General features: G+C 43.4%; 1 protein-coding gene across 6 annotated transcripts in view; it reads left to right on the top strand.

The window, feature by feature from the left end:
* CDC25C (cell division cycle 25C) overlaps positions 1-6,456 on the top strand; it is a 35,464-nt gene extending 29,008 nt beyond the window's left edge. For all 6 annotated transcript variants that reach the window (XM_027606083.2, XM_027606080.2, XM_027606081.2 and 3 more), the window contains 7 exons: positions 405-557; positions 1,466-1,567; positions 2,770-2,832; positions 4,323-4,421; positions 4,960-5,093; positions 5,466-5,577; positions 5,773-6,456. In XM_027606083.2, the coding sequence (XP_027461884.1) occupies positions 405-557; positions 1,466-1,567; positions 2,770-2,832; positions 4,323-4,421; positions 4,960-5,093; positions 5,466-5,577; positions 5,773-5,922 (813 nt within the window). In that variant the 3' untranslated portion in view covers positions 5,923-6,456. The remainder of the gene's footprint in view (positions 1-404; positions 558-1,465; positions 1,568-2,769; positions 2,833-4,322; positions 4,422-4,959; positions 5,094-5,465; positions 5,578-5,772) is intronic.
* Positions 6,457-12,875: the final 6,419 nt, after the last annotated feature.

Raw genomic sequence — 12,875 nt, 5'->3', positions numbered from 1 at the left:
GGGATTAGGTTTGTTTGTTTGGTTTTCACTTGACTGGAGGAACTGAGCTTACATTTGCTTTCTCCTACAAGAATTGGTACATATAAGATGGTTAGGTGGTGAATTTGGTTTGGCTAGATTTAATACATCTTGTGGAGATGGAATAGGATGCACTCTGAGGAGAAAGATGTTAATGAGGAGGGGAAGAGTGGTTGCTTACCTAGGGTTTTGCCTATCAAACTTGATTGTTGCTAGAAATCACTGGTGCAGCTTGCTAAAATGCAGATGTTAAATCAGTAGGTCTGGGGTGAGGCTCAACATCTAGGATTCTTCATTTCCAACAAGTTTGCAGGAGATGTTCATGCTGCTGGCATGCAGACACACTTAGAGGAATAAGAACATATGGGGTTGATATTCCCATACAGGCATCTCTGAATAGAAGCTCCTTGTATCGCTCCCCTTCATTGCCAGAGAATTTGAACAGGCCAAGACTGAAGCGGGTGGTAAAATTCAAGGACAACCCAGTACCAGATAAAGAAAAAAAGGAGTATTGTTCTAGCCACAAAGAGCTCAGGAAGGTAAGAACTTTTTAAGATGAGAATCTATTTAATCTTCTATCTCATTGTGTTCTCTGCTTTTTTGTTATGAGGGTTGCTTTAGGATATCTTGTCTTCTTTCTCATTACTTTTACTTTTATCTCCTTGTTCTTTATGTCTTTCTTGTCTTTTTTACATCTGTACCCATATATAAAATATTTAACAATAAATATCTGTTATATTACACTTTTGGAAATGGTGTTGGCATACTGTCTTCCCAACCTTCTTTTATAAGATTTGAGAGGACACAAGGAAACCGGGAATGGTAAGGATATTTACAGCTGTTTTACCTGCATTCTGACAGAAACAGCATCAGGGAGCATACTGGTTTGGTGGGAGGCAACTTTTGAAAAATTTAGCTGTCATTCCCTACCCCTCCTTTAAAAAAAAAAATCTGAATACTATTTTATAAAATCAGCATATGATAGTATAGAATTTATACATAAACAAAAGAAGCTATTGTGAAATGCCCATAATCCCATAGGCCAGAGATAATTATCGTCAACACTTGGTGTATGTTTTTCTAAACTCTTTGGTGCAGACTTTTTTCTTTTATTAAAGTGATATTACAAAGTATGAGTTTTCTCACTTTCTTAAGGATATCATGAACTTATTTTCATGTCAATGAAATTAATCTACAACATAACTTTTTATTGCATAATAGTAATCTATAATGTGAAATATGATCTGTTTAACCAAGACTGTTATTTATTAGTAATCTTTCTCTATTATAAACTTGCTGGGATATTCATTTTTACAGCCAAATCTTTGTGCATTTTTTTTTTTTCCAAAGGGTGTGTGTATTTTTAATAAGTCTCCACTCCTTCCTCTCCTGGGTTTTAAACCTTTAACATGAGAATTGGCGGTGGGGGGCATCTTGTCATCCTCAGGGCTTAGGTCTAAAGAAGACAGTCTCTCTCTGTGACATTAATATCACTCAGATGCTGGAGGAAGATTCTAACCAGGGCTCTCTGATTGGTGATTTCTCCAAGGTGAGTTTGGTTATATTCATCTTATATTCCATTGAGTCATTTTGGATCTGAGTCTTTTTTTCTTTGCTTGAAGAAGACACTAGGTATAATTATGCATCCTCACCAAGGACTATTTGATAAACTGAAGATGCTATGGTGGTAGATTTAGACCCTAAGCCTTTCCAGTGAGAAAGTATTTCTTATTCATTCTGGGAAAATGCAGAGCACTGGGGAAGGTATGAGGCTTTTTACTTTTTTCTTTTTTTTTAATTAAAATTATGTAAATAATACTTGGTCATTACAGAAAAAGTAGAAAATGAAATATACCTCAAGTCTTTTAAAAATATTATTGCTTTTAACATCTTGGTACATATTCCTCCAGACTTTTTTCTATGTATTTTCACAAACACACATGCACATAACCAAATACATTTTTTTGTTCTTTCACAAAAAATGATTTATACTGTTTTGTGATCCACTGTTTTTTTTCCCCCATCATTTAATGTATCAGGAACATCTTTCATGTCAATAAACAGTTCTGCTTCACCATTTCATAATTTTTAATAGTACAGTATTTCATTTTTTTGGCTGCCCATAATTTTTAAAAAAATTTTTTTACATTTTTTATTTTTAAATAATCTCCACACCCATTCTGGGGCTTGAACTCACAACCCCACAATCAGGAGTTGAGCATGCTGTACCAGCTGAGCCAGCCAGGCAACCCTGCTCATAATTTCTTGTAGGATATTTACGTTTACAATTTTTCTTTATGAACAATACCAAGATGGGCATATTTGCAGCTAAATCTAAAACTTTGTGTGAGTCCTTAATTCATTACTTAGAATCACTTCTTAGAAATGGAATTGCTGCATATGCTCATTATAGAGACCATTGATTCTTTTGAAGGCATCTGGGGTTTTATTTTTTATTTTTAATTTATTATTTTTTTGAGCGAGAGAGAGAGAGCAGGGGCCAGGGTGGTGGAAGAGGGAGAGAAAGAATCTTAAGCAGGCTCCATGCCCAGTGCAGAGCCCATCACGGGGCTCAATATCACAACCCTGAGATCGTGACCTGAGCTGAAATGAAGAGTCAAAAACTCAACCCAGGCCCACCCCACATGGAGTTTTAAAAGGTCATTTGGAAAGAAGGGCAATATATAGGTCTTTGATCTCAAACTGGGGTGTAGAAAACTTGCTGTTATTTCAGTTCTTGGGTATTTCTAGGTATGTGTGCTGCCAACCGTGTCAGGGAGACACCAGGATCTGAAGTACGTCAACCCAGAAACAGTAAGCAGATTTCTGGAGATGGTACCTGGTTACATAAGGTACCATCTGTTCTGTTCCGTCCCTAAAATCCCCGCTTCCATTGTACTTCACTGTGTCCACTCACATAGGCTCCTCATTCAGCTGAAGCTGTGTTAAAGAACTCCCATTTATCCCATTCTTTTGCCTTTGTTTTTAATTAAACAAATGATAGATAATTGTTATGGAAGAAAGCAAGCAAGGAAAGAAGGGAGGGAAGGAAAATAGTCAAAATCACTCAGTTTGGGCGATCTCACATCCTGATTTAGTATTACAATCCCATTGACACTTTTCAGCGCATGGTAATTATTAATAGTATTCTCTTTCACTCTCAAAAGTGTCCTAGTTTGTGCAATAATTATTTGGTCCCCTACCCATAATCTCACCACCAGAGATAACCACTGGTAATATTTTCCTTATGGCCTTCCAGATTTTATTCTGGAATATATTTGATAAAAATAGGATTATAATGACCATGTAGTGTTGAAGTTAGCAAGACATTGTAAACATCTTTCTACCTCAGTGAAACAAATCTATATTATCCTTCTAATGACTATATAATATTCTATTATATTGGCGTGTATAATTTAACCAAACCCCTATTTTTGATTTTTTTTTTTTAAGATTTTATTTATTTGACAGAGAGAGAGATAGCGAGAGCAGGAACACAAGCAGGGGGAGTGGGAGAGGGAGAAATAGGCTTCCTGCCGAGCAGGGAGCCCGATGTGGGACTCGATCCCAGGACCCTGGGATCATGACCTGAGCTGAAGGCAGATGCTTAATGACTGAGCCACCCAGGTGCCCCTTTATTTTTGAATATTTAAGTTATTTGTAACTTTAAATTATTGGATAACTTAAGCTAACTAATATTTAAGTTATTTGATAACCTAAAATAATGGCTAAGGTGAATATTATTGTGCCACATCTTTGCGTACTTTTCTGTTCACTAAAGATGTTGGGAAAGAAATTGCTGAGTCAAAGTGTAATTACATTTACATTACAAAGTTCGCCCCAGAAAGGTTAAATCAATGTATACTCCTACAAGTAGCTTAAGGATATCAACCCTTTCCTTCCATATCCTTTTCTGAAAGACTTGTTTTCTTCCTTTATGATGGAACCATTTCCCATTTCTTCTTGCAAAGTTGGAATCGCTTGCTGCTACCTGTACTACTACAGAAGTCCTTGGGTGTCTTTTGAGAGGCTGATTGTAGCCATGCCTGCCTCCAGATGAGTGCCTTGAATATGCTTTTACCTGGTGTCTTCGCAATACCAGCTATTTTGGTGCTCCAAAAAGACCATTTCATATTTTATCCTCTTGAATGAGTGGTAGGGATGAATCATTGCCCCATTTCAAATATAGGGGACCTTTGGAGACTGGGCATACAGTGGAATCCTGGGTGACCAAAGGGAGTACAAATCAGGAATTGTGTGATTGACTCTTATCTCCCAGAGTGATAGGGAATGTTTCTGTGTAGGTGGCTGCCTTACTGTCAGGGAAGTTCCAGAGTCTGATTGAGAAGTTTTATATCATCGATTGCCGCTATCCATATGAATACCTGGGAGGACACATCCAGGTGAGGTTACATTGGGGACATTAGAGGGGAGGGGCTGGAGGTAGCTCTTTAATGAGAAGAGTCTGTGGACAAAAGTCCTATGAACTCCAGAACCAAGGCAGAGGTTCTACTTTTGGAGCACATCAAGGCTGCCAGTCCTCATTCCTGTTCTAATTCTGTATACCTTGGGCAATTTACTTTCCCTTTCCCTCCTAGACCAATCTCCCTTTATTCCGTTGGAGCCAAGGGCTCCTACTTGGAAATAAAATATTAATCCAAAGACTGAGAAGCACTTTGCAGACACTCATAGACATTCTTACAATGATTCCTACAGATTTAAGGGGGGGGTCAGATCTACAAACATTTATTGAGTACCTACTACATGCCAAGCTCATGGTAGACCTTGGGGATAGACACAGAGATATAATTAGATCTTATGCCCTGAAAGTGCTTACAGTCTAGACTTCCTGGCCCAAATATCCCAAGATGGTATCCCAGTTATTTCTAAGTGTTGGAACTATCCACAGCCCCTTAAGAAAATACTGAAATTTTTCTACAGGGAGCCTTAAACTTGTACAGTCAGGAAGAACTGTATGACTTCTTTCTGAAGAAGCCCATTGTCCCTTTGGACACCCGGAAAAGAATAATCATCATATTCCACTGTGAATTCTCCTCAGAGAGGGGTCCCCGAATGTGAGTGTCTACATGGGTTTGGGTGGGTGTTAGAAATGGCCCTTGAATTGGGACTTAAAACCAGAGAACCTTCCCAGACCAGTTCAGACAGAGGCTGGAATGAATGAATGCATTCTTTCCATTGTAGTTTAAAGGTTAGGGAGGTAGAAAGAAAGGTTTCCACAATTTAAAAGTTTAGAGCAGTGAAGGAAAAAGGATTGGGAATGAGGAGGAGAAAGAGTGACTGCTTGAGTCTTGTTTTGCAAAGACAGATCTAGAGGTCCTTTTGGGTTACCCATAGTCTTTTTTTCTTCTTTCCCCTCCCCAGTGAATGGCACATGGAATCCTGACCTTGCTTCTTTCCACCCACCCACCTCTGGGTTTTTTTTAAAGGTGCCGCTCTCTGAGAGAAGAGGACAGGGCTCTGAACCAGTATCCTGCATTGTACTACCCAGAACTATATATCCTCAAAGGGGGCTACAAAGACTTCTTTCCAGAATATACGGTAAAGGATGGGGCACATGGGGCAACAGGAGAGCTCAGGTTTGGGGGGAGCCATCATGAGCACGCAACTTCAACGGCCTGCAAAGCCCTCTGAGAGGAAACTCCTCCTTCTTAGCTACCACCAGCAGCATCTCTATTATACCTCGTAGGAAGTTCTGGAACTAGAGTATCCCTTACTTTGTCCCCTACCTTTCAGGAGCTGTGTGAACCACAGAGCTACTGCCCTATGCATCATCAAGACCATAAGGCTGAGCTGCTGAGGTGTCAAAGCCAGAGCAAAGCATGGGAAGGAGAGCGGCAGCTGCAGGAGCAGATTGCCTTACTGGTGAAGGATGTGAGCCCATGATAGTGGGTCAGTAGTTGGCTGTCTAGGAGTCACCAAAAGACACTGTAGAAATGCTGACCAGAAAGAGGCCATGTTGTATGTGGCTAAACCCAAGATTGTTAAAAGATGTCTGCAAACCAACAAGCTGCCAAGCTAATGAAATTCCAGGCCTGGGTGTTGGTTTTAGCAGAGCTGCTGGCTGGTGACTGAGTCCTGGAGCCAGCTCTAGAAGGCTGTAGCCTTGAGTTATATGGCAATTTGTTGCTTCAGGAAGTGTTTGCATTCTCTTCCCATTTAGACTTGTCTTCCCACAAGCCAGCCAGCGCTTTCCCTGGTCTTCTGCCTGTGCCCATCTTCTTTCTCTGTACTTGCCTTCTTTGTTTCCTTCTCTCTTTTTCTTAAATGGGAAAATAAACACTGCAGAATGAGAGATTTGATTGTGAGCCCAGTCTACTCCTAGAAGATCTTTGTAAGAAAGAGATCACCGGGCGCCTGGGTGGCCCAGATGGTTAAGCGTCTGCCTTCGGCTCAGGTCATGATGCCGGAGTCCTGGGATGGAGCCCCACATCGGGCTCCTGGCTCAGCGTGGAGCCCGCCTCTGCCTCTCCCCCTGCTCATGCTCTCTCTCTCTCTCTCTGTATCTCTGTGTCTGAAATGAATAAATAAAATCTTAAAAAAAAAAAAAATCACCAAATTAGTCTCCTTCAGACAAAGGTGTAACAATCTTGATTTATAGCTGAGGCCGAGGTGCTTCTCTCTAGACCAGTGGTTCTCAGATTTGGGCCCTGGACCATAGGGATCATCTGAACTTGTTTGAAATGTAAATTTTCAGGCCTCACAGCAGACCCACTAAATCAAAACCTCTGAGGGCTCCGAATTTGGGGTTTTAAATTTTTTCCCTTTCAGGTGATTCTGATGCATGCTGAGGCTTGAAAACCACTGCTCTGGAATTAAGGAAAAGCTTTTTTTCTTCTTTTTTCTTTTTTTTTTTTTTAAGCGAGGGGTGGGGTAGGGGGGAGAGGGAGAGAGAGAAAGAATCTCCCTGCCCAGCTCAGAGCCTGAGGCAGGGCTCACTTAACCAACTGAGCCACCCAGGCGCCCCTTAAGGAAAACCTTTCAAGTTGTATTCTTTAGCAATATCTCAGCTTTCCTTTCCTGGACCATTCCAAGTATGCGTTACCTTAAAAGTGTGCCCCACACTCAGCACTCTGTGATAACTAGGCACAGAAAACCAAGGTGATTGGCATCTCTAAATCAGGTTATAGGTGAGTTGGGCTTTAAAAGATTGCTTATCTACAACCTCAATGGAATTTTGACTTTTCCCATTTCCCAGCTCTTTCCTTGACTTCATTTTACATCTCACAGAGATGACTTGGGATAGTTGGAAGCAGAGATATGTTCTGTCTGAAGATAGGAATAAAAGGATAGAAAAGTAGCAAACAAGAGCTGTTAGACTTAAGGAAGACCTTTAATTTACTTGTTTTTTTTAGGAAGACCTTTTAAAGTACATTCTTCAGCACTATCCCATGCTTTCCGTTCTTAGAGCTCTTAAGGCAAGTAGGTTTTCGTCTTCGTAGTGAGATACAGCCCTATGGCCTGCGGTGGCAGTGGAATTGACTAAACGTTGTCACTCTCCCACACTAACCTAGTGGGAGTGCTAGCCCAGGACTAGAAAAGGACAAAGATCTCTGAAGCCTGGATGAGACAGAATAGAGACAAAAGTGACCTCTTCCCGAGTTCTGGAGCAGGGAGACCTTTTTTCAGTGAGTGGGAGGGAAGAAGGGCTGTTAGTGGACTGATGTTTGGAAGGTTGGCCAGGGCTCTTCTCCGGGAGTGCCATGCATGTGCCTCCCAGCAGAGGGCACTGCTGCATTCTTTAACACAGCTTCTGGGGCCCGCAGCCTCCACCGCCTGCTCTTGCCTCTGTCCAGAGGGAAGCTACCTGGCCTTCTCCCTGAGCCCTTGAACTCAGAGCGAAAGGAGCAAAAAGCTGTTTCCACAGTAGGTGCAGATGGCTGAGGGGGAGATGCTGCTCCTCTGTACCACCCCCACATACTTAACCTGCCAAGCATGTACTCCTGGTGGCCTGAGGAGGAAAATGTTTGAAGCACCTCCACCTCCAGGTATGAGGAGGGGGTCCCTGGATTCACTGCCTAACCTAGTGGGTCATTTCCTGATCATTCTCCCCAGAAAAGTAGAACCAACCCCCACCCCCAAAGAAGAGACTGGTACACATGTTCACATTTCAGTAATCTTAAGTGGAAATTCTGAGTTGCAAAACAAAAACTAGGGCTTAATTAGTTTATCTATTTTGTGAAAAAAATTGTATTTGCCTAAAAGGCACCATTTGCCTATATAATTTCTTATAATATCCTCCCATTGCATAGGTGCCATGCAATTTGATTCATGTTATTTTTAGGAATAATAATAGTAGCTAATGGGCGCCTGCGTGGCTCAGTTGGTTAAGCAACTGCCTTTGGCTCAGGTCATGATCCCGGAGTCCTGGGATCGAGTCCCACATCAGGTTCCCGGCTCGGCGGAGACCCTGCTTCTCTCTCTGACCCTCTCCCCTCTCATGCTGTTTCTCTCTCTCTCTCTCTCTCTCTCAAATAAATAAATAAATAAAATCTTTAAAAAAAATAATAGTAGCTAACATTTTTCAGGGCTTACTATATGCAAGACTTTTTATGAACTCATTTTATATATACAAACTAATTTTCACAACAATTCTGTGAGGCAGGTACTTATTATTTTGCACATTTTACAGATACAGGTATTGAGACACAGAGGGATTAAGTAGCTTGTGTAAGATCACACAGCTAATGAACGGTGGAGTTGGGGTTCGAACCTAGACAGTATGGCTCCAGTGTCCATACCCTGAATGGATTTGCTGTTACCAAATCCTCATCAAAGAACAGTGTGCCTTTCTAGAGTTGACACCATATTAGACTTTAAATATGTAAGATCCTCAATTATAGATTCTTAAGAAGTCAGGGCTGTAAAGGTTGCTTGGGCTTGGCAGATGAGGCTAAGGGTTAAGACCCCAGGCCGGAGGGGCGCCTGGGTTGCTCAGTCGTTAAGCGTCTGCCTTCGGCTCAGGTCATGATCCCGGGGTCCTGGGATCGAGCTCCACATCGGGCTCCCTGCTCAGCGGGGAGCCTGCTCCTCCCTCTCCCACTCCCCCTGCTGTGTTCCCTCTCTCAAAGTGTCTCTCTCTGTCAAAGCAATAAAATCTTAAAAAAAAAAAAGACCCCAGGCCAGAGACCTTGGCATGAGGCATATAGCGGGTTAGCTCTACACTAACACTGACTGTATTTGTTCATCATAAAGTCAAGAAATGAAGATTGGAAACCGTTCTTTCTAAAAACATGGTTTTCAGTCTTAGTCCAGGACCTGGCTGACCTCTGCCATAGAGAAGGGAGGAGCATTTTCCTTTCCTCATTAGGAGTATAAAGTGGGAGGAGGTATGGAAGATTCCCTTTCCCCATTCAGTTCAGGCAAATGTTGAGGAAACATCAATTCCTTTAAACATATATCTGGGGTTCTCAATTCTAAGTACCACAGGTATTCAATTATGAAACTGTCCCTTCCCTCAAAAGACTGGCAAGGTAGAGAATGATTCCCTTTTTTCCCATCCCTATATGCAGTCTGGCCCACTAAGCAAAAGAAAGAAGTACTGTAGCCTCCAGCTCCAAAGCAGCAAGTCTGGTGGTGGTGGCAGGCCAAGTTCACAGAAAAATTAACTCCTGCACGCTACCTGGAATGATAGCATTTATTCAGTGCGTGCTCTGTGCCAGGCACTATGCTAAACTCTTTACTCAATATACTTATATAATCCTCACAACTGTCATATGAAGTAGATACTGTTATTAATTTTACTCATGGGGCGCCTGGGTGGCTCAGTCGTTAAGCGTCTGCCTTCGGCTCAGGTCATGATCCCAGGGTCCTGGGATCGAGTCCCACATTGGGCTCCCTGCTCAGCGGGAAGCCTGCTTCTCCCTCTCCCACTCTCCCTGCTTGTGTTCCTGCTCGCACTCTCTCTGTCAAATAAATAAATAAAATCTTTTAAAAAAATTTTTACTCATGAAGAAACTGAAGCACAGAAAAATTAAGTGCTGTGCCCAAGGTCATCCAGCCTTTGTTGGAAATGGCAGTTGAATCCAGACAGTCTATAAAGCTTGTGTTCTTTTTTTTTTTAAGATTTTATTTATTTATTTGACAGAGAGACGGTGAGAGAGGAAACACAAGCAGGGGGAGTAGGAGAGGGAGAAGCAAGCCTCCTGCGGAGCAGGGAGCCCAGTGTGGGGCTCGATCCCACGACCCTGGGATCATGACCTGAGCCGAAGGCAGACGCTTAATGGCTGAGCCACCCAGGCGCCCCAAAGCTTGTGTTCTTAACTATTCAGCACACTGCTAACATCCTAGGTGAGGGTATCAGCAGGAATTAAAGCTTCCAGTGAGAGAGGGCTTGATAGAAGGCAGAAAACCATGATTACAAATGAAGTGGAGTAGGATACAAGGTTTTTAGACTGTCGAGCCCAATCAGTGGATTGCAAAGTCTCCCAGGGCAGGGTTTGTCTCTTAATCATTTTTGCACCTGGTTCAAAGTTGAATCCATAATCAGTCTCAAAAGACCTTATTGAATTGAATGACGGCCGAATAGCATCATCTTTGTAGAAGGGACAGGCTCATTTGTCATTATCCACAAGGTTCCCAAAGACAAGGCTGCTTATCTAGCAGGTGTTGGCAGTCACAGGGGACATGGTTGGTGGGGAGAGGGTGTGCTGGAAGAGCTGTCAATATAAGTGTTGGAGTCATAGTTATTTACAGAGGCTTCCTCATCCCTCCCCTACCTTTGGTTTCTAGTCATCATCCAAGGTTCAGTGATGTCAGGCTTTCTACTCCAGTGCCCAGATAGAAAGACGCTCCAGCATCTCATTCTCACAAAAAGGCTGGCCTGTTACAGGTGGAATTGAGCATTCCTCTCAGCCTAGCAGTTTGACTTTGTTCCTGCCTTCCTGGTCCATTCCATGGGGATGTCACTGAACAGACACTTAGAGCATACATCCTGAACACATGCCTTTTCCCAGCCTATCCTCCCACCCAAACTTGATTGGGCTTGGCTGCTGAAAGAGGGGGAGAGCAAAGGTGGTACCTCTTAACTACCCCCACCTCAACCTCTGTTGATTCATAGGTCTCTCAGCTGTTTCCTAGCATCCCAACCATCTGAAATGGTTACCATTTTGGGTGCCTGGATGACACAGGTGGTTAGGCGTCTGACTCTTAGTTTTGGCTCGGGGCTGATCTCAGTGCTGTGAGATCAAGTCCCGAGTCGGGCTCCATGCTCACTGAGTCTGCTTGAGTTTCTCCCCCTGCCACCCTGCCATGCGTTCTCTCTCTCTCTCTCTCAAATAAATAAATAAAATTTTGAAATTGTTTCCCTTTGCTTTTTTTTTTTTTTAAAGATTTTATTCATTTATGTGTGTGAGAGAGAGCAGAAGCAGGGGGAGCAGCAGAGGGAGAGGGAGAAGCAGACTCCACGCTGAGCAGAGAACCCAACATGGGGCTCAATTCCAGGACTTCGGGATTGTGACCTGAGCTGAAGGCAGATGCTTAACCGACTGAGCCACCCAGGCTCCCCAAGTTACCCTTTGCTTTTAAATCCCATTTTGAAATCGTTGCCAGAGTGGAATGGACAGTGGGGGCTTTCTGTGCCCAGCTACAGCTTTCTGACCTTACTAGAGGAGAAGGCATAGGGAGGTAGTGGGGGAAACAGGCCCTGTACAAAAGCTGAGGAGCCAGATGTTCACTTTCACAGCTCTCCTGGAAGACTGGCAGGGCAGATAGAGATTAAAACGAAGAACAAACTCCATTTAAAGTGCATTACAGCTCAGGAACTAGCTCCCCCTGGGCAGGAGAAGGGAGGAAAGGGCACAAGAGGCCACATCTCTCCTTCCTTATCTAGGGCCACATGTCTCTCTCCCAGCTTTGTGAAGGGTGATTTACACCCCTGGCTGGAATGACTCTCTTTCTGGGCTGATTACATCGGCAAATGCCCCCCAGAGGCCACAGCAGGATGGCCATATTCAGAAGCAGCAGCCAATAAATCTCAGAGGTTTATACTGCACTTCTCAATACCCTCCTCCTGGCCCTCTGCCAGGCCCCTGTACAAGTGAGGAGAGGGCTTGGGCTGCAGGGATAGGGGGTGAAACCCTCCACTTTCATCCTCCTGTCTCTTTCTAAGCACTTAGTTGTTCTTCCAAGTCATTGTGTCTCTGTTTTTACCCTGGGCGCACGTGGGAATCAACCCTCTGCCCAACAAATACCCTTACCTTGTGGGTAGAAATCCTGGGCTCTGGGCACAGCTGTGTTTCTACCTCGCTGTTTAATCTTAGTAGAGTAGGTTGTTTTCTGAAACATCACCTTAAAAAGATGAGGAGACTCCTAAGTGGCCTTTCTAGCCATCTTCCTCATTAATCCTGTGTTCCTCCAGGTAATTCCTTAATCCGAGGAGAGTTTAATCCTTCCACGCTCCCTCGTGACACTGAATTTTGGAGGAAACTAGTCTGGCCTAAGTCCTGGGATCTGGCCCCAGGACTGCTCAGCACAGACACTTCACTTGTCCGCGACCTATCTTTGCAGAATCATGGAGTTAATGATAACAGCCCTAGCTTACCCTTGAAGTTACTTCAAGGGGAAATGAAGGCATGGATGTGCAAATTCTAAGAGGAAAAATAAATACCAAAAGTGAAACTGCCCTCGTGCTGGTCTATTCAACTTTTGCTACAAGATTTCACTTGTGGTTCCTGGAGGGGGTGGGGGTCCAGCAAGTGAGAAATGGTGTTTTTGATAATTCCTTGGACCCCCGAGATGGCGACTCTCCAGTGGCAGCTGCCACAATTATCTTGGGCAGAATTCTCCCTAAGGGAAGTGGGCAGCGGACCGCAGGTGGGCAGGCGCGGGTAGAGCACCCT

This window comes from Zalophus californianus, chromosome 5 (genome assembly GCF_009762305.2).
Source record: "Zalophus californianus isolate mZalCal1 chromosome 5, mZalCal1.pri.v2, whole genome shotgun sequence".
Lineage (NCBI taxonomy): Eukaryota > Metazoa > Chordata > Mammalia > Carnivora > Otariidae > Zalophus > Zalophus californianus.
The sequence above is the reverse complement of the archived record's forward strand: the minus strand, read 5'-3'. Positions and strand labels throughout refer to the sequence as shown.